This window comes from Cydia fagiglandana, chromosome 1, assembly GCF_963556715.1.
Source record: "Cydia fagiglandana chromosome 1, ilCydFagi1.1, whole genome shotgun sequence".
In the NCBI taxonomy this organism is placed as follows: domain Eukaryota; kingdom Metazoa; phylum Arthropoda; class Insecta; order Lepidoptera; family Tortricidae; genus Cydia; species Cydia fagiglandana.
In genome coordinates, this window is record NC_085932.1 from 28,270,124 (window position 1) to 28,293,043 (window position 22,920).

Below are 22,920 nucleotides of genomic sequence, written 5' to 3' on the forward strand. Positions count from 1 at the left end.
GAAATATAGAATATATGTATGTAAGTCAGAAGTGCGGGCCTCGACAAATGTGTGTCGTTAGGGCGAGGGGCCCGCATTTTTCAGCCCGCAATCGGATCGCTTTGTCACGGTTTAGGGCTAAATATGATTGTGAAATTCCGGCCGTAATCTTTTGGGCGAATAACTTTTAACATGTTACCTGACTACGGAACAAGTTAAACTAACCCGATTAAGGTGCAGTGACTCCAGTCATCTAATATGTTATTATTCGAAGTCCGCAAAAATATGTGACACGCGCTTATGGCTCTACAAACAAGATCATGTCAGATATTTTTGCGGCTTTCATTGTGTTACATATTATTGCAGGTGAGTGTACAGGACCCAAACGTTCTTCATAGGGTCTCCACTATTGTTTCCCATAAAGTTATATGTCATAATATATTGTTTTTCCGCATTTTCATGAGTCATAATTTGTTTGGTTCAGAAACGCGTAACCTTTCAGGATTGCCATAAAACAAACCTATCCTAACCATATAGGCTAACTTTACGAAAATCCTGAAAAGTAAACGGTTTCAGTTTTAGGACTTAATGGTAGTATACAATACATTATGACTTAAAACTTTATATGAAACAAAAATCATAAGTACCAAATCTCATTTAAATCGGTTCAGCCGCTTAAGTGTAAACATATCTTCGAAAGTGAAGTCGGATACCCACACAGTGTAAGCGAGACAAAGTACGGTCTATTAACGATAGTCCTGGAACAAATGACACAGGATCGCCTTAAGCTCATAATAAGCTATCGAGGATATTAGGAATCGATTGTGTTAGTTCCATTGTACGTCGCGTTTTGCGCTGAAAATTCTTTTTCATATCTCATGGTCTGAAAGTGGATCATTGTTGATAAATATTTATGAAGTGCGCAGATCGCAGAAAGTAATACGTTTCTGCTCTAGTGCTGAAAAGTGGTTTACTCCTCTGTGTCCCCGTCCCATCATCAGGTGGAAATAAATGGAAAAATATTGTCCTGTTTCCCCGCCCCGTCGAAAAAGTAAAAAATTAGAAAGTAAGAGGCAATTCTACTGATTGTCCCAAAATAGTGCAGACACGTCATGAGGCGAGACGATAACTACGGGTCTCTATTGTTTCCCAAATAGTTTTAAGCCATAATGTATTGTTTGTCTGAATTTTCATTAGTCATAATTGGTTTTTATCAGAAACGCGTAACTTTTCAGGATTGCCATAAAACAAACCTAACCTAACCTAACCTATCTATAGAATAACCTTACGATAATCCTGAAAAGTTAACGGTTTCAGTTTTATGACTAACGATAATATGACAAACGTTACATTATAACTTAAAACTTTATGGGAAACAAAGGGACCCCGATAACTACTCCGTATAACAGTGCTTATACAACAGCAAGCAGCTACCAAGAGGCAGACGACCGGCCACTTGGTGGCCCACCGTCGAAAAGGACCTAAAAACACAGAATATCCCATTGTTGATAACCTGGGATAGACGGGCCTGACGCAAATGCACAAGAAGAAGGGCTCGACCACAAATAAAGTTGGGATTAATGGTAAGAAGAATAAGAAGATTGACTGTGATTTCATCCATTTCTCACTATGGATGGTGGACAGCAATGTATATGTCGCAGTAAGATAGATATAGCCGTTATATAGTTATAACCCTAGGGATATAATTATATGACGTAACATAGTTATACGAAAGCGATTCATTACTATCTTACTAGGTATATAACTATAATACGGCTTTAGTTTAGTGATATAGTTATATTACTGGATTAAGTTTAGTGATATAGTTATATTACTGGATTAAGTTTAGTGATATAGTTATATTACTGGATTAAGTTTAGTGAAATACTTGTAGGTAGGAGTGCAGCGGTGCGGCGGAGGTATAGTTATATCCCTAGGGATATAGTTATATGCCGTATAATACTTTTTAGCAATATTATGTAAAAGTACAGGTCGATTCACGAAAGCTGGCGCGAGATTTCTACTGAGTGACAGCTATTTTCATTGAAATTCTGTCAAATCTCGCGCCAGCTTTCGTGAATCGATCGCAATGCCTCATAAGCCCTTAAAAATAGCAGTATGAAAATATATATAATAGTTATCTTACTAGGAATATGATTATAATACGGCATATAACTATATCCCTAGGGATATAACTAAACCTCCGCCACACTGCCGCACTCCTAATACCTACAATTACTATTTTACTAGGAATATGATTATAATACGTAGTTACGTACTATACGGCATATAACTATATCCCTAGGGATATAACTATACCTCCGCCGCACCACTGCACTCCTACTTACAATTATTTCACTAAACATAATCCAGTAATATAACTATATCACTAAACTAAAGCCGTATTATAGTTATATACCTAGTAAGATAGTAATGAATCACTTTCGTATAACTATGTTACGTCATATAATTATATCCCTAGGGTTATAACTATATAACGGCTATATCTATCTTACTGCGACATATACACTTGCAACCAATATGAATCCTTAAAACACCCACTCAATTCATAAACCGACAGAAACATAAACGCCCATGCACCCTGTATGTTTCCAACCACACACGATTAATATAATTTATATAATTAGCCGGCATTACCGCAGCTTATTGCCTCGGCAATGGGCTTAGATTTATAATGCATAAGTAACCTCTTTGTTTGCTCACAATGGGGAACAAAGGCCCGCTTTGCATTCGGCCCGTGTTGCTAATGGCAGTGTTACGAGCAGAGACCAGTTGATAATATACAGCTTGGCAAAAAAGAGTAGAAATTAAAAGTGGAAACACTGTAGTGTCGTCCTGTTTTCTTATATACATACATATATTGGTTTAAAAGGGACGACACTACTGTGTTGCCAATTTTTAATTTCTACTCTTTTATCATACTAACGATTCATCACCTACTTCATCAATACGCCTTAGGGCCACTTGCACCATCCCACTAACTCGGGGTTAAGCGGTTAAACCATTAACCTAATGTCAAATTGTATTGGTAACCATGGCAACTCTAGGTTTGACCGGTTAACCCCGGGTTAGTGGGATGGTGCAAGTGGGCCTTATAAAACAAAGTCCTCCAAAGTTTGTTTGTTATTTTCGCAATAAACTCAAAAACTACTGAACGGATTTTCATGCAGTTTTCACCTATCAATATCTAGTGATTCTTGAGGAAGGTTTAGGTGTATAATTTGATAACCCGCGTGAAGCCGTGGCGAGTCGCTAGTATTCCATATACCTATATATAGGGTCCATATTGGGTCGCATAATAATTGATTGTCCTAAAGTAATGTTACGCATAAAACTCATTTCGCATAATTGTTATTGTGCTGGAAATATTAACATTTCTGAAAAATTATAACACAAACCTAACCTAACCTACCCTATTCTACACAACCTATGCAAAATATTTTGGAAAATACATTCTGTTTCAGCTGGAGAAAAAATATGCGAAAAGAGATTTATGCGTAACATTACATTATGACAATCAATTATTATGAGATAGGATCCCCTATATATATCTTCATCTTTATATATTTAAGAGTTGTGCTTTTGTAGGTGGAGCAATCTCCAACTCGTCCGGTCCTCTGCCAACTCCTTAACCTTCTGGTAGTTCCGGTATGTCACGACCTGTGGCCCATTTTATAAAGCTACAAGTTACAATTTACAAGCGGAAGTCTCTTTCTAACCCTATGTGTTAGAACGTGACTTCCGCTTGTAAATTGTAACTTGTAGCTTTATAAAATAGGCCACTGAACCTCTTCTTTTATTTGGTTGAAACGGTTTCCCGGTCTTCCTCTTCTTCTATTTCCCTCTATTTTTTCCTTTTAAGATGTTCTTAAGGAACCTATTAGTACCTACCTATTTCTCTTCTATTTTCTATTGTCTTTGTTACATTTATTTTCTCTTTGATATTTTTTCTGTTAACTAATATAGCGGGACTCCGTCGACTCAGGGAACGAGTCAATGATTTCACGTTTCATCATATGCCTAGGAATTTCATACTCTGGCGGATATTATGATCGGCCGCCGACATATTTAACTCTATTTTGACAATAATGTCGCTTGCGCTGTGCACACCGGATGAGTTCTTTATGAGAGATGACACCGATTGCGTGACGTGTGCGTGCGCGGCTCCCACATTTTAGCGCACGCGCACGTGCACGACCACGCACACGCAGCCGGTGTGGCTTGGCCTTTAAAGGCCTGTGCACACCGACTTGCGTGTGCTAAAATGTTAGAGCCGCACACGCACACGTCACGCAAGCGGTGTACCGTCTCTCATAAAGATCTGTATAGTACAACGCTGCACGCACACGTGCACGTCACGCACACGCAGCCGGCGTGCACAGGCCTTCAGGGTTCCACCGTCGGTGTCGATATAAACGGTCCTTATTATTGACTAGTCCGCGGTTACGACTGTATTTAGGGACTGGAAAGGTGGGTAAGCTTCTTAGTTAACCGCCAAAAGTGATCAACTTGTGTGGCTGAGTGCTTTGTTACTGTGCATGGGATGTTGGTGGCTTTTTAATTGTACCGCTTTTGTTGGTTAATTTAATTTGATACTTAGTTTTTGTACTAACAATAGAATAGAAAAACATTTATTGCAAAAATCTACATACAGCACTACATAAATTAAAAAGAAAGTCTTATGAATTATGAAGAATGATATTATTGGTTTTTCTCCTTTTAGTGGTCCTAGTAAAGAATGGATCGTACTGTAATTAAAAGACGCTTTTCATATACCTTGTTAACTGGATAGAAAAGAACACAAACTTTTTATTTAATTTTGAGGGATTTTTACGTTATATTTCTAAAAATAATGATTAAAAATGATAACATAAATTATAATTATATGTAAACATTTTCTAGTGCTAACTTTGATATATTAAATAATTGTTACAGAAAAAAGTACCTAAGTAAGAAGTTACTCAGGCTTCAAATTATACCTATTAGATATCTCCATTCATAGACCTGCCCGCAACTACATATTTATATTTATCACTACATATATGTACAAACAAACAACCGAATTGTTTTTGATATCATATTCATATTTAGTCAAATAGTAGCAAAGTGAATTGTTCCCATTATATTTAATCTAACACAATTCAGCAACACAGCACAGAGTGCAATTGTTTCGAAAATTGGACTGTAGGCGGGTTAATCCCCTTCGTGTTTACTTGCTGCCTAATTTGTAATCGCGCGTTCGAAATTTAGAGCGGAATAACCCTACAAACAGAGCGGGTAAATCTAGCTTAGTAATGGAATATAATAATAATAATAAGAAGAAAAATAAATAAAGAAAAATAGTGATGGAATATATTCGGCAGTAACTCGCACATCTACCTACCTATATTATACCACGATTGTATATTTATTATACAGATTATTAAAAATAAAATAAACTACTTGATTTTTTTAGGTATTACGTTACAGGTTGGGGGCGCTAATACAAAACATGCGCGAAAATGCAAGTTGTCTGTGTCATAAATAAAATCTATGGCCAGTATGTTCACACCTGGCTGATCTAAATTATTCTAAATCCGCACTTAAGGTGGCCACTGACGAGCCTTCCAACAGTCCAAATAGCGTGGCTGCAATCCAAAATCGCTCCGTGAATGTCAAAAACGTACAATGTTTAATATTAGGATGCCGTCCATTTGGACGAATCCATTGTAACGGCATCCATTTGGAAGGCTCGTCAGTGGCCTGCTTTAAATACTGCATTATAAAGTTTACTTTAAACTGTCACTATGAGTAATGTCACTATCACTACTCACGGTCACTTTGTTTTGTTTGGTTACTGAACTGACCTTGAACTTGAACTTGTTAGCTAGTTCACATTTTAAAAACCGGGCAAGTGCGAGTCGGACTCGCGCACGAAGGGTTCCGTACCATAATGCAAAAAACGGCAAAAATAATAACGGTCACTCATCCAAGTACTGACCCCGCCCGACGTTGCTTAACTTCGGTCAAAAATCACGTTTGTTGTATGGGAGCCCCACTTAAATCTTTATTTTATTCTGTTTTTAGTATTTGTTGTTATAGCGGCAACAGAAATACATCATTTGTGAAAATTTCAACTGTCTAGCTATCACGGTTCGTGAGATACAGCTTGGTGACAGACAGACGGACGGACGGACGGACAGCGAAGTCCATACAAACGTACTCCTCGTTTTCCTCCGTGGTTTTTGAAGCTAGAGCAATGATTTTTTCAACACAGATTAATATTGTCAATATCTGTGTCGGACCGTTTTGCTTTTTTTGATATTTTTGTTTTTTAAGGCGCTAGAGCCCTTCAAAAATGGCCAAAATGGCCTAATTGACTATGCCGCAATGAGAGGCGTGGCATTCAAAACTGATATCAATTAGCTAAAAAAGCAAAACGGTCTGACACAGATAATTTCATAATCATTTAGATTTCCAAATTTGGTTACGATTGGTTAAGTTTTGGAGGAGGAAACAGAGGAGTACGAAACCTCGATTTTTGAGATTTTTACGCAGGATTTTTCGCCTTGTCCTTATCGCACTACTTTTAGTTGCCGCTTCCGTTAGCGAGACGGGTATATTTACCTAAAATATTTAAAACTCAGCTCCTGTTTCGTCTTAATGTACGGAACCCTTGGAAAGCGAGTCCGACTCGCACCTCGCACTTGGCCGGTTTTTTGTGTTATCAACATATCAGTAAGTAAGTATTATCAATCACTTAGCTTATGAGCGTTTTTTATAAAAAAAATATTGAAGATCTGATTCTCACAGATCCAGAACTCAAAATTACTAGCATACTTACCTAGTCAATCGATTTGATCGTAACATTCGTAACGCAAAATTATGCCCCAAAAAATTGATGGAAATTTTAGTTTGCAGTAGGTACCTACCGTAAAAAATCTGTTTGGTGTCAACACTGTCAAGTGTCAACTAAGTAAATAACAAGTAACGGTCAATCATATTTTTTGATACACACTTTTATTGCCTACTGTACTTTGTCACCTTTGCATGTCTATCAAGTACTTCTTGGCTACCTTCCGCCTGCATTATCAGAGCGGCTCCATGTTAGCATATCATTGCATTGTCATCGGAAATATGGAAGTATGCGAAATTTCAGCTCAATCGGAAGTCCGGAAGTGGTTCAAATTTAAATTACAAAATTTGAATATATACAAAGAGATATACCTAGGTATACGCAGTGGAGCTAAATAAGTATTTAGTGTACAAAGTTAAAACGCGCAACAAGGCGGCAATGCAACAACGTCGCAACGTCGTCGCGTCGTCGCGCCCCGCGCCGCGTGGTCGGCCGGGCAACGTCGCAAATGTATTTGTGTACACGACATTTACTTGTCAGCTTGTCACACACACATATAAATTGATAAAGAGAAACATTGAAAAATCACGCAAGTGTGATTAAGATTAAGCATGTGCCAGACCCACCCGGGACCCGGGTATGTCCTTAAACTACGTCCAGGACCCGGGTATGTCCTTAAACTACGTCCAAGACCACCGGTGGACGGGCAGCAGCGTCCCTCAAATTCGGTGTACTCGACTGCGATCGCCAACCCGCCTGCCAAGCGTGGCGATTATGGCATTCACCCCCCATCATGATGAGCACAATAAAACCACGGCCCCGAGGTTCCGGCGACCCCCGGTGTTCTGGCTATGGTAGCGGTCAGGGCATTAGCGGGGTCAGGGGTGCTAAGAATCTCCGGCAAAGATCCGGCTACCCGCCCCGACGACCACTGGCCCTGGTAACACACAACATACGCACTATGAGGACTGACGAAAAGATCTGCGAGCTGGAAGAGGAACTGAGCAGGTTACACTGGGACATTGTAGGGTTATGCGAAGTCCGTATAGAGGGGGAGGACACGACAACCCTGAAGTCTGGTAACTTGCTCTACCACCGGGAGGGCGACCAACAGTCCCAAGGTGGTGTCGGGTTTCTCGTTCACAAGTCCCTCGTAAACAACATAATAACCATCGACAGTGTGTCGAGCAGGGTGGTATACCTAATACTCAGAATATCCAAAAGATATTCGCTGAAGGTCATTCAGGTATACGCACCGACCTCGTCACACTCCGATGATGAAGTAGAAGCTATGTATGAGGACGTAAGTAGGGCCATACATACTTCTAAAACCTACTTTACTGTTGTTATGGGGGACTTCAACGCAAAGTTGGGCAAGAGAAGCGGGGATGAGTTGAGAGTGGGGCAATTTGGGTATGGGCAACGGAACCCTAGGGGTCAGAGGCTGGCCGACTTTCTGGAGAGAGAGAAACTCTTCATGATGAACTCTTTCTTCCAGAAGCCGCCTCACAGGAAATGGACCTGGATGAGTCCTGACGGTTCCACGAGAAACGAGATAGACTTCATCATGACCGACAAGAAACGGATATTCAGTGATGTCTCTGTGATCAACAGGGTAAAGACCGGTAGTGATCACCGAATCGTAAGAGGCACACTGAATATCAATATTAAACTTGAAAGGTCCAGCCTGATGAAGTCTACGCTCCGACCTACTCGAGCCCATGTTCAAAACCCCGAAAGCTTTCAACTCGAGCTCTCTAACCGCTTTGCTTGCCTAGAGAACTTGGCTTCAGTGGACGAAATCAACGACGGGCTAGTGGAAACTGTCCACACAGTAGGGTCTAAGTTTTTTAGACCCCGCCGTAAAGATAGACCTCAGAAATTGACCGAGCAAACCTTAAACCTCATGGCTGAACGACGCTCGCTACAGTTGCAGTCTCCCGATGACGCGGAGTCATATAGGCAGCTCAATAGACGTATATCTAAGTCCTTGCGACATGATCTGCGTCTCTTTAATACTAACCGTATTAAAGAGACTATTGAGCGAAACCAAGGCTCCAAAGTGTTCGCAAAGGACAAGTCTATTGGGCAAAGCCAGCTGACAAAGTTGAAACGGGAAGATGGCAGCATAGCGTCGAGCAAAGCGGAGGTTTTAGGTGAGATCGAGAGGTTCTATGGACAGTTATACACTTCGATCGCAAAGCCCGTTGACAGCTTGGTAGGAGATCCAAGAGCCAAGCTGTCCCGACATTATACCGAAGATATCCCGGACATCAGTCTGTACGAGATTAGGATGGCCCTGAAGCAGCTTAAGAACAACAAGGCGCCGGGCAAAGACGGAATCACTTCAGAGCTTCTGAGAGCGGGTGGAACACCGGTACTTAAAGTCCTCCAGAAGCTCTTTAATTCCGTCTTGTCCGAGGGCATAACGCCTGAAACATGGAATAGAGGCGAGGTGGTGCTGTTCTTCAAAAAAGGTGATAACAACCTATTGAAGAACTACAGACCCATCACGCTTCTGAGCCATGTCTATAAGCTGTTTTCAAGGGTCATCACGAACCGTCTCGAACACAGACTTGATGACTTCTAGCCTCCCGAACAAGCCGGTTTCCGAAAAGGCTATAGTATCATAGACCACATCCATACGCTGCGGCAAGTTATACAGAAGACCGAAGAGTATAACTTGCCATTATGCTTAGCGTTTGTGGACTATGAGAAAGCCTTCGATTCGGTGGAAACATGGGCGGTGCTTGAGTCTCTTCAGCGATGCCATATTGACTATCGGTACATCGAAGTGTTGAAGTGTTTGTATAGTAACGCCACCATGTCGGTCCGAGTACAGGAGCAGAGCACGAGGGCGATTCCATTGCGAAGAGGCGTAAGGCAGGGAGACGTTATCTCTCCGAAACTGTTTACTGCCGTAATGGAAGACGCCTTCAAGCTCCTGGAATGGGAAGTCTTGGCATCAACATCAACGGCGAATACATCACTCACCTTCGGTTTGCCGACGATATCGTAGTCATGGCAAAGTCGATGGAGGAACTCAGCATGATGCTCGATGACCTCAACCGAGTTTCACAACGGGTGGGCTTGAAAATGAACATGGACAAGACGAAACTTATGTCAAATGCCAATGTTGTGCCCATCCCAGTCTCTGTTGGGAACTCGGTACTCGAAGTTGTTGACTCGTACATCTACCTAGGACAAGTAGTCCAATTAGGTAGGTCCAACTTCGAGAAAGAGGTCAACCGCCGAATCCAACTCGGTTGGGCAGCGTTCGGGAAACTACGTAATGTCTTTTCGTCCGACATACCTCAGTGCCTCAAGACGAAAGTCTTTAATCAATGTGTGTTACCAGTGATGACTTACGGCTCCGAAACGTGGTCTTTCACTATCGGCCTCATCTCAAAACTCAAAGTCGCTCAACGAGCTATGGAGAGGGCTATGCTCGGAGTTTCTCTACGTGATCGAATCAGAAATGAGGAGATCCGTAGACGAACTAAAGTCACCGACATAGCCCACCGGATTAGCAAGCTGAAGTGGCAATGGGCAGGCCACATTGCACGCAGAGAAGATGGCCGATGGGGTCGAAAAGTGCTCGAGTGGAGACCAAGGACTAGCAAGCGCAGCGTAGGACGTCCACCCACAAGATGGACAGACGATCTTGTTAAGGTCGCCGGAAGACGCTGGATGCGGGTCGCTTCCAACCGGCACGTATGGAGGTCCAAGGGGGAGGCCTATGTTCAGCAGTGGACGTCTTATGGCTGAGATGATGATGATGATGATGATGTGCCAGACGGCAGACAACCACAGTTTCTGCAACATGACCTTGGTAGAAAAGGTACCTTTTGCCGTGACGTGTAAATGAATTAGTGAATCACTAATTCATTTCCCGAATCGCGTCGCTACTCTTTGAGCAGATTTGTGCAAATTATATAATATAGGTACTTTTTGCATTTTACTTTGAAAGACAAAATATAATTTACAGTACCTACCGTCCTATGGTATGATATGGTCCTATTATTTAGTGCGTAAAATAGCACTTTTCGTGCGATGTCAAAAGTTTAAAGGGCCATAATGTACTGTAAAACGTTGTACGATACACGTGCGAATAGGTAATTCGAATTTCCTCTTTTCCGCACTTATATCCTAAATACTATTATTGTCGTAGCGGTCGGTAGCGGGCTAACGAGTTTCGAAGAATAATGCCAGGATCGCACGTACCGAGTAGTGTGGCGAGACAGTAAAACGAAGTATGAAATTGTTACTCGGCCGAGTAAAAATTCCATACTTCGTTTTACGGTCTCGCCACTCTACTCGGTACGTGTAACCGAGCCCTAAGTTTGAAAGCGGGCCGCGTCTTGCCACGGCGCCGCGCCGCGTGAGGCCGCAAAGGGTAAATAATGTGCGCGTCTGTGTGTGTGCGCGCACCACACACACAAGGATAGTGCTTCGCTACGCGGCGCTCCCCCGTCAGCGCGACGGCGATATTCTCTAAAATCCATCGATATAAACTACATTCTAACATCACATATTTGACACATGGCATGGCTAAGACAACATAATATGTCAAATCCAGCAATCGGATCGATTACAGTTACGATTTGTGAAATCGAATCGATTACCTATTATCAGAAATCGTAATAATTTTTGCAAAGATCTATTATTATAATGGCTTTTAAAAGTATTTTTTTTTTAACTTAAAGTTTTCTTAATTGTAATATGTCCCCTATTGTTGTATTTTCTGTAGTTTATAAATATATCGATTTTATCGCTTATCTTTAATTTACGAATATGTTACCCGAATCGAAAAAAATGATTTGGCCATAACGCTGGTTTTAAATAAAAAACCGGTCAAGTGCGAGTCGGACTCGCGTTCCAAAAGTTCCATACTTCGAGCAACACGGAAGGGAGGCGGCATTCGCACTATTTCCCCTCTGCCGAGGTACAAGATTAGCGCGTCAATCTAATCTAGCGCGGGTAATAAAACTAGTTGCACTTAGATTTTTCACTAGACCGAGTCCAGACGCGCGCGTGAACACTGCTGCACAAAAATGCCTGTTTGCTCGGTTTTTTGCTATAAAAAGAGGTCGGGGACATCAAATTTACAAAAAGAAAGTGTTACATTTCACATGTTATATTTTTTTTACATATCATACGTTTAATTACATTTAAATACAATTATTATATTTTAGTCTCAAGTATTTGTTGGATTTATCGATTTTGCTCGCTCAGTACAAATTGCGGATCGGTCGAGCGACAAATCCGACTTCTCATCTCTCAGAATACAATGACATACTTCAACGAAAATGTGTTAGTGTGCGTGTTGTGACACTAGTCACTCGTCCGTACACAAAAAGAGAACGAGGTTTGCAAGATTTGTCTTTGACGTGTGTCATTTTCTATGTATTTGTGTCGTCATTACAGAGGGCCTACCGCGAACCACGTTTGACGTGTTGCCTCTCTGTCACACTTACGTATGAATTTACAAGTGCCATAGAGAGGCAACACGTCGAACGTGGTTCGCGGTAGGGCCTCTGATTGGATTTTGTATGTAAGTGTGTGAGAAGTGCGACTGTGTGCACCTTCCCCCCGCGAAAAATGGCAGAAAGATTTGTACGGTGAGATATCGCTTGGGCCCCTCCCTTCCGACGTGTCGGAAGCCGGTGTTGCTCGAAGGTTCCATACATTACCCAATTTTTAACAATGTATTTTTTATATGTGAAACGCGAGTGAATTACCTTTAAAAAACCCGTAGGGGTCGGAACAAAAATTAAGTAATTAGTCCGACTCACGCTTGACTGCATATTTCTATTAGGTTTTCCTGTCATCTATAGGTAAAGAACTATTTTGTATATTTTTTTCAAAGTAGTTTCAGAGATAAAGGGGGGGGGGAGTGTCATTTTTTGGCAATTTTCTTAAATTACTTGTAAACTATTTATTTTAAAATTACAAAAAAAATGTACATATTTGAAATCCTCAAATGAGTTCTTTCATTTGATATGTAACACGATATAAGTAGTTTAAAAACATTATTTTTTAATTTTCTCATTCACCCCCCAAAAGTGGCCTCCATGTTTAAAATTCATTTGTTTACGTAAGATGTCCGTCTTCCGGTCACGAATTTACATATGTGTAGGTACCAAATTTCAACTTAATTGGTCCAGTACTTTTGGAGAAAATGGGCTGTGGCTGTGACAGACGGACAGACAGACATCAGACGCACGAGTGATCCTATAAGGGTTCCGTTTTTTTAGGGTTCCGTACCCAAAAGGTAAAACGGGACCCTACTACTAAGACTTCGCTGTCCGTCCGTCCGTCTGTCTGTCACCAGGCTGTATCTTACGAACCGTGATAGCTAGACAGTTGAATTTTTTTTCCTTTTAAGGTACGGAACCCTAAAAAAAGACCCTTAGGACGTAAACGTTGGTGCAGTGATTTATTATTGTTGAATACTTCAGATATACGATGAGAATAAAATAACTATAAGCATAATTATATTCAAAAAGTTAAAGTACTTTAAGTGGTAACGAAAAACATATTATAATTGCGTGGTTTTGTTTTTAATTATTTGAATGGATCATACACATTTACAATATATGGGTTCGGTCATGTGTCAAATATGTGACGTTAGAATAACTTCACTATAAGGATAAGGGCATGCATAAGTAAGTATAGACGGTCAAGCAAATCTTGTCAGTAGAAAAAGGCGCGAAATTCAAATTTTCTATGAGACGATCTCCCTTCGCGCCTACATTTTTCAAATTTGCCGCCTTTTTCTACTGACAAGATCTGCTTGACCAAGTATATGTACTAAGTAATTGGCTTTGCGATCTTGCGATGATGTCAGCAAAAAAGTGCCATCTGTTACATAGGTACTGCGTAGAACTACGTGAGTTACGCCCATATCGGCTATATCCCGTCTAGCAAGCGCTCGATGCGCTTATGGTTAATCAAAACGATATTTATTGTATTAAAATGTATGAATATTAATGTGCCATCACTACACCTTATAAAAACAAGGAGATTTGCAATATTTCAAACAAATTTATCTAAGTTCCCGTTAATCTACGTTATTTCGTGATGTATCGTCTCAGGCGGCAATGCAATATTTTAAACATTCGCGCCGTGCGGTGTGCGTGTGCCGCCTGAGTAAGCCGGCTCTGGCAAGGTCAACAAGTTGGCCGGGCTACTAGCTACCAGTCCGATAATACCGCGCTTTCGCGCGTAAAATGCGGTGAATAACTGTCGGCGCGAGATGCACTAGATCTAGATATGAAATAGTATAGTACATTTCGATGCTAGTGCGGAAGGTATGTTATTACTTCACGAGTACCGAGATATCTTGCCACGAGCCGCAGGCGAGTGGCAAGACTCGGGACGAGTGAAGAATGACATTTCCGCACGTGTATCGAACGACGTTTTTTAATACAGTTGCGAAAAAATAAGAAAAACATTGTTAATCGTGCACTAAACAAAAGTTGTAACAGTGACAGCTCGGTTAGACGTCGTCTTTAAGTATATTATATCTATGGGCGTTTGGCAGCTATTCCGTTCCGTTCCATTCAGTCAACTTATTAAGAACGGAATTTTCAATATTGAATATTAAAAAATAAACGTGTTATAATGATGAAGAGGTAAGTAATTAAATATGAAATATGTAATATTTTTCGTATTCTTACATTAACGGTAGGTTTTTATGCTGATTACGACGTTTAAAGGAAACTAATATTAACACTCATCAATAAGTAGTCGTGAATTGGAACAAGTATAAATTTAAAAAAATTGGAAAAGTAAAAAGCACTAGTTCGAGATAACCAACTTTCCGCACGCTAAACAGCTACGTAAAGTAGCACTTTTTGATTTATGTGACGTTCCACGGCAAAAATATAAGCAATTCAAAGTAAGTACTTAATAAATACAGCAGCGATGTGAATTAGTCGGTGTTTGAATATGCGCGCTTTGTTTCTAGCGCTTACCAATTAAACTTTTTTGAGTATAATATAAATATAACCTACATTTCATTAAAAGATTATACCTGTAAGAATTAATATATACCTAAGTCAACGAATAAAACAATACCAATTACTTGATCTTCTTATTTTGAATGTTTTTAAGCATTATGTTTAGAAACGGGAAAAGGTCTATAAGACAGATAATAGGTAGATACTTTAATTTCGGTAATTATATCCGGTAGGTAACCATATTTAAGTAAATTTACCTATATAAATAACGCATTATGCATTTCTACTTCCAAAGAGTAATGACGTCCTTACAAGGTTAATAAGTAGGTACATTAGCGCTATACATATATGACGTACGAGTAGGGTTACCAGATACAAAGTTAGAATTTCCTGACAAAATTCCTGATTTCCGAATATTTTTCCTGACATTCATATTTTTGACGACGACGACGGGGCGCGGGGGGGGGGGGGGTCTAGCCGTTAGCGATGGCCACCCGATTTGTATTATTTTGGTACATTATTTTATTGATAAGTAGAGTGGATCTCATTTATTATATTTTACAAATATTTTTTAGAAAAATTTAAGTAAATAAAAAGGTACTTTATAAAAAAGTCTATCAATTCAAAAAATTCCTGACATTTTCGTGTTCCGTCCCCATTCCTAACAAAAGGCCAAAATTCCTGACATGTCAGGAAAATTCCTGTCATCTGGTAACCCTAGGTACGAGCGAACATCACTTGCGCGAGTTGCGCGTAAGAATGAAATAAAATTATCGTTTAAAATTTGTTTTAAGCAATAAATAAACGTACTTAATCAGAAATTACTTAGCGATGATATGAGATCATATCTTTCTTCTTACACTTCTTACACTAGGGGGCGGTCAATAAATTACGTCATAGTTTTTTGACGATTTTTGACCCCCCCCCCCCCCTAAAATCATCCATAAATCATGCTTCGAATGACCCCGTTTCCTCCTACGTCATGCTACCATCATCCGATGTCCAGATCCCCCCCCCCCCCTAATTTATGAATAGCCCCTAGGGTTCAATTTACAATGAGCGCCATGAGCGGTGATTAAACGCGGCTTCGTAGAGTATGGCTAGTGAAATATTACACTTAAGTTTTGGCGGTAAATTCAAAAAATCTTGGGCTGGTCACACTTGGTGTACTAGGAATTATATAGATGGTCAAGCAAATCTTGTCAGTAGAAAAGGGCGGCATATTTGAAAAATGTAGGCGCGAAGGGATATCGTCTCATAGAAAATTTGAATTTCGCGCCTTTTTCTACTGACAAGATTTGCTTGACCATCTTATAGTTTTAATACTTACTAGAAAATATTTTTGATTTTCTGTGCACACGTAAGGTACAGTCGACGTCAAAAATATGTTTACACTTTTGCACCTTACTCCTTTGTAAAAAGGCAAAAAGTGTAAACATATCTTTGGCGTCGACTGGAAATAAGTTAAATATACGTTGACGTGCACTCAAAGTTCGCTCACATAATTTCTACCACTATGTAAAGTACAGTCAACGACAAACACATATGTTTACAACGTTCCAATGTTTTGATTTTATAGATATTTTCCAGAACTACTAACTAATGTACCTACTATTGCAGTACATATGGTGCTACTTTACCTCCCTGGGGCACGATGAAGGGCAATAGGTACGTGCCTATGTCAAAAATTTAAAGGGGTTATGTACATATGTACCATATGTACTGTAAAACGTACAATACACGTGCGAAAAGGTACACAGTACAAAGGTCCAGTACAGTACATATGGTGCTATTTTACCGCCCTTAGTGCGGTAATAGGAACTAAATTTGAAGAACCTTATAGGAAATTAGGACAATTTTTAAACATTTAATTAACAATCAACAATATAAAATTATCATTTATTTATAAAATTATTATTTATTACTAATCAACAATATAAAATTATCTTTTATTTATAAAATTATTATTTATTAATAATCAACATAAAATTATCGTTTATTTATTAAATATAATATGTGTGCGCCCTGCGATGAGAGCGGCGTGTACTGCTAAATATTCGTGACTTATTAATTTTTTACGAAAGATATTTAAAAAAGGGGGCCGCTATGTACTGTATTTTGTATTTAAGTACCCTTTGAATACATCAAAGTAGTTTTTATGTTGCTGGATTCGTCGATCTATGAACTCAAAACAAAAACGGCCGTTTTAACTTTTGACGCCTAGATTGACGAATCCAGCAACATAAAAACTACTTTGATGTATTCAAATGGTACTTAAATACAAAATACAATACAAAATACAACTTTTTTAAATATCTTTCGTTAAATTTAAATAGTCACGATTAGAGATGCCCCGAATAGTGAATTTGGCCGAATACCGAATATTCGGCCCCCCTCTCGGCCGGATACCGAATATTGGGCGACCGAATATTCGGCATGACATGCAAACATTTTGAGTCACAATTATTATGAAAACTGTTCGCACAACGTTTGCTAAGATATATTTTCATGTTGAACTAAATAAATGAATTTAGTAAGAGTCAATCAAATCACTCATGATAAAAATAAAATAAAATCCTAAATATGGGGCTCCGGGGGCTCCCACAACGAACCCCTCCCTAACTCCCGGGCCCGCTGCAGCCCCAATCGCAGTACGCGTCTGCTGCCGCCGCGATTACCGGGCTGATCGTGATCGCCGGCTACGTCGACCACCGGCTCCGGGGGGACCGACAACGAACCCTTCCCTAACTCCCGGGCCTGCTGCTGCCCCAATCGCAGTACGCGTCTGCTGCCGCCGCGATTACCGGGCTGATCGTGATCGCCGGCTATTACGTCGACCACCGGCTCCGGGGGGACCGACAACGAACCCCTCCGTAACTCCCGGGCCCGCTGCAGCACTCTGCTGCCGCCGCGATTACCGGGCTGATCGTGATCGCCGGCTATTACGTCGACCACCGGCTCCGGGGGGACCGACAACGAACCCCTCCGTAACTCCCGGGCCCGCTGCAGCACTCTGCTGCCGCAGCGATTACCGGGCTGATCGTGATCGCCGGCTATTACGTCGACCACCGGCTCCGGGGGGACCGACAACGAACCCCTCCGTAACTCCCGGGCCCGCTGCAGCACTCTGCTGCCGCCGCGATTACCGGGCTGATCGTGATCGCCGGCTATTACGTCGACCACCGGCTCCGGGGGGACCGACAACGAACCCCTCCGTAACTCCCGGGCCCGCTGCAGCACTCTGCTGCCGCCGCGATTACCGGGCTGATCGTGATCGCCGGCTATTACGTCGACCACCGGCTCCGGGGGGACCGACAACGAACCCCTCCGTAACTCCCGGGCCCGCTGCAGCACTCTGCTGCCGCCGCGATTACCGGGCTGATCGTGATCGCCGGCTATTACGTCGACCACCGGCTCCGGGGGGACCGACAACGAACCCCTCCGTAACTCCCGGGCCCGCTGCAGCACTCTGCTGCCGCCGCGATTACCGGCCTGATCGTGATCGCCGGCTATTACGTCGACCACCGGCTCCGGGGGGACCAACAACGAACCCCTCCCTAACTCCCGGGCCCGCTGCAGCCCCAATCGCAGTACGCGTCTGCTGCCGCCGCGATTACCGGGCTGATCGTGATCGCCGGCTACGTCGACCACTGGCTCCGGGGGGACCCATCGGTCGCTCTCGCGCATCCCATGGGGGAGGCGTAGCGGCGGGGGCGGGAGTGGCAGGACCCTCGCGACTAGGCGTTTCTGATGGGTCGAGCTCGGGCCGCTCGGGGTCGGAGAGGCCGTCGCCGCTGGCGTCATTGCTGCAAAGCAAAGAAAAATAAAATTAAGCGAAATAATTCTTAAATACGGTGTCACATTACGTTACATAAACGTTAGTAAGTATTAAAAAAAAAACTAATTTTATACCTTAACTTTTAACAAGCATTTTACTTAAAACCTCCTTGGTTCATATTGAGCTAGTGACATAATTTTAAAAAAACCGGGCAAGTGCGAGTCGGACTCGCGCACGAAGGGTTCCGTACCATAATGCAAAAAAAAAAAAACAAAAAAAAGCAAAAAGAAAACGGTCACCCATCCAAGTACTGACCCCTCCCGACGTTGCTTAACTTTGGTCAAAAATCACGTTTGTTGTATGGGAGCCCCATTTAAATCTTTATTTTATTCTGTTTTTAGTATTTGTTGTGATAGCGGCAACAGAAATACATCATCTGTGAAAATTTCAACTGTCTAGCTATCACGGTTCGTGAGATACAGCCTGGTGACAGACGGACGGGCGGACGGACGGACGGACGGACGGACGGACGGACGGACAGCGAAGTCTTAGTAATAGGGTCCCGTTTTACCCTTTGGGTACGGAACCCTAAAAAGAGACATCTAGTATGCAATTCAGTAACTAATTTACATTACCTATGTACAAATTGGTACAAGTATGCGACAATTTTAATTCTCAACAATGACCGATAAATAAACTCGTGATAAATAGAATCAACGAAGCGAAAGTCGACCGCCATCTTCAAATTATACTGCATTTACTACTGCCAATGTTGTCGTATGAATTATTATGAGCTCGTACAGAATAGTAAGGAAAAGCGATATTTATGACCACGGTAAATCACCGGGCTTATAATGTATCAGACTATTCAAGACTAGTGTTGGGCCGTGGGGTATTTCCCATGGGAATATTCTCTTGATGGTTTTGGGTAAATTGCGAAAAAAAAACAATGCACGTAACATGTGGTACATTGATTCGCCCCCATAAAATAACTCTACTAAAATCCATATAAAAAAAAAAGTCCAAAATCTCCCAGACATGGTCCAAAATAAACTTGAATATCTTTGTTTAGGCGTAACTATTGTTTAAGTGAGAGAAATAACTCAGAAAAAACAAAAAAAAGAACATTAGTGAGAGAAAACACTATTAAATACGTGCTTAGAACCAAAATTAGAGTCTGGCCATCGAAACGTGATATTGACCTTGGAACAGAATTCTTTATATGGCAACAGTCAACACTTGTCAAACCCTAGTACGTTGTTTGTCAAGTCGTGTCAATTTTCGGAATAACAAACGGTTATCTTGCGTTATTATGTCGAAACCCATAAAAAGTTCAGCTAGGAGGTTAATTTATACAATGATGTGTAAATTTAAAGCAAAACAAGAAGAGCGAGCCTCTGCCTTTCGCGAGAAAGAACGATATTTCCATGAAATAATGGCTGCCACAGGTTAGTGCACTGTAATGATTTTGATATTTGTTGAATAGTTTGTACTCCATACTCCATAGTTATTTCAAGACATATTTCATTGGATTAAAGATATTATTCGTTTAGTTATGTTTTTGTTGTTGGTTTCAGCTTGAAATAGTGGTTTCTCCTACATTTAGAGGTTATGTTCCGATTGTAATCTGAAAGATATTTATTGCATATATTTTTTATTTCAGAGAGGATAAGAGATAAAGCCGATGACAGCAGCTTAAATGAGTTGAATGATATTAATAATGCTGTGAAGAGTTTACAACAACTAGAGGAAAATAGTCGGCTCAAAACGGAAATTCAATTTGTGCAAGAAATTTCTGCAATGACAGGTATGATATTCTGACAATAAATTAATATACTTAAGTGTGTTCAAATCCAAATTTATATTATATAGGTATATATAAGCATAAGCAAAGAACTGACATTTAGGTAAAAGTAATATCTTTACCGGATGTAGGGCTACTAAGATGCAACTAGGATAGTGCCAGGATGAGGGAAAGATCTTAAATAATATTGCTAAAACAGTTATTATAGAAATGTATAAATGGATAGGCACTAGATGACCCTCACATTGGATTCTGATCAGTTGACCAAAACAATTTATTAACCAAACCACCCGCTATTGTTCCCGGGGTCAGGTCAGGGGTTAGGAACTTTGCCACATAGGGATAATTTAGATCACTTATAATATAATAATAGATAATAGGTTACATGGTGATTGATGCTTCCAATAACCATAAGCTATACCATTATTAAAAACAATATATTGTATTTTCTTCTCATTTTCAGATGTTGGTACAGCTACTATCAAAAGAATAAAAAAAGAAGGACAGTCAAATGCAGGTGTTTGGAATACTCCCGGGAAAAAGCGTCCACATAAACCAACAGTTGCCAATTTGGATAGTTTTGACATTAACGCGATCAGGCAGAAGATCAATGAATACTACACAGTGAAGAAACAGGTGCCTACTTTACGTACCTTGTTAACAGATTTAAGAGAGAGCATAGGATTTACCGGATGTCGTGAAACGTTGCGCAAAATTTTATTATCCAATGGCTTTGAGTTCAAAAAAAATATAAACGAACGTAGTATAATCATGGAGAGATATGACATAGCAGCATGGAGGCACAGATTTTTGAGAGCCATTAGTAAATACCGCCAGCAAGAAAAGCCGTTAATTTATTTGGATGAAACATATATTCATCAAAATTATAGGCCAAAAAAATCATGGCAAGGTCCATCTACTAGCGGCGTGATTGAAAAAATTTCCCCAGGAAAACGTTTCATTATTGTACATGCCGGGTCCGAAAAAGGATTTGTGCCTAATGCCCTCTTGGTTTTTAGCACAAAATCTATGTCAGCTGATTATCATCACGACATGAACCGACAGAACTTTTTAAAATGGCTGCAAGAGAAATTAATCCCTAATTTAAGGGAACCAAGTGTAATAATAATGGATAACGCAAGTTATCATTCAACTCAGGTAAATAAACCACCCACAATGCATCAGAGAAAGGCAGAAATTCAAGATTGGCTCACTACCAATGGAATTGATTATGAAACTTACATGTCGAAGGAAGAGCTGATGTGTCTGGTGGACAAATACAAGCCCGACCCAAAATATGAGGTCGACGAAATTTTAAAAGAAAATGGACATGAAGTTCTACGGTTGCCCCCATACCATTGTGACCTTAACGCCATTGAACAAATATGGAGTTTAGCTAAAAGGAAAGTTGGTAGCAAAAATATGGGTCTCAGTGTAAAAGAAGTGGAAAAAGCGATTTCGACGGAATTTGGGACGGTAACTCCAGAGGACTGGAAAAAATGCACTGATCATGTACTGCACGTGGAACAAAAATATATAGAACGAGATGGAATCGTCACAACATTAGAACCATTCATTATAAATGTAACCAGTGACAGGGACTCAAGCAGTGAGTCTGAGGAGCCAGTTGAGTTTTTGGAATCTGATTTTGACTATGATAGTTAGTTATAGGTAGAATAGTTCTAGATTAGTTCAGTTCACAGCAAGGCCTGTTCACTTCCTAAGAAAGTTATGTCCCCAAATAGTTTTATAATGAATATTTGCTTCCAACTGTCTTTATCAATGTTCATAAAATATATGGAGGGTAGGTAAGTCTACCCACCATAATAAAAAAATATATTTGTTAATTACTCTGTCCAACTGCTGTGGTTAAAGTTCATAACGAAAATTTTATTTATTAAATCTTTATTTGTATTATACTGAAAACTTTGTGAATGCGCTTTATTAATTTCTATTTTTTTATTAAGCTGTCAGAGTTTAATTTTCAGTGTATATTTCTATATGTACGAGTAAAACATTGTTTAATAAATAAAATAATACAATGTTATAAACATAAAATTGCCTTGAGATTGATTATCTAGTAACTTTTTAAATAAACGATGGGGAAAACTGTGTTGTTTCTTTTTGCAAACCACCATTGACAGTGACAGTGACAGTTGACACCTGTTGACAATTATCAAGATTGCGTATTCCTAGTTCATAAAGGTTTGCCATATCTACATATTTGAAATTAAAAAAAAAATCTCAGTATCACGTTTTGATGGCCAGACCTACCAAGTATTTCCTCGAATAAGTAGCGAATATTAACGGGTTAGCGGCATAATGGTCTCCCCAGATATAATATCGACGCGCATTGTGCATTCGGCAAAAGCCTATGGATTTTGCCGATTCCGCGTTGACATATGTGGGGGAACCCTATAGTCTGTAACTTCAGGTATTTAAAAAAGAGTAAACAAAATCTACCCTCAAATGGCTTCGTAAGCCAGTTGAGGGTAGATGAAAACATTACATGATCAAATAATGTAGGTTAAAGTCAGGT

At 40.5% G+C, this 22,920-nt stretch overlaps 1 protein-coding gene and 1 long non-coding RNA gene across 2 annotated transcripts; both read left to right on the forward strand.

Moving 5' to 3' along the window:
* The first annotated feature begins 11,562 nt into the window (after window positions 1-11,562).
* On the forward strand, window positions 11,563-13,491 carry LOC134671428 (uncharacterized). The gene is made up of 2 exons (XR_010099220.1): window positions 11,563-11,693; window positions 13,252-13,491. It is a non-coding gene; the product is annotated as an uncharacterized LOC134671428 (long non-coding RNA).
* A 6,279-nt stretch (window positions 13,492-19,770) lies between these two features.
* LOC134671435 (uncharacterized) lies at window positions 19,771-22,473 on the forward strand. The gene is made up of 3 exons (XM_063529296.1): window positions 19,771-20,025; window positions 20,241-20,384; window positions 20,845-22,473. The coding sequence occupies exons 1-3, from the start codon at window positions 19,800-19,802 to the stop codon at window positions 22,044-22,046; spliced, it is 1,572 nt and encodes a 523-aa protein (XP_063385366.1). The 5' UTR covers window positions 19,771-19,799; the 3' UTR covers window positions 22,047-22,473.
* Window positions 22,474-22,920: the final 447 nt, after the last annotated feature.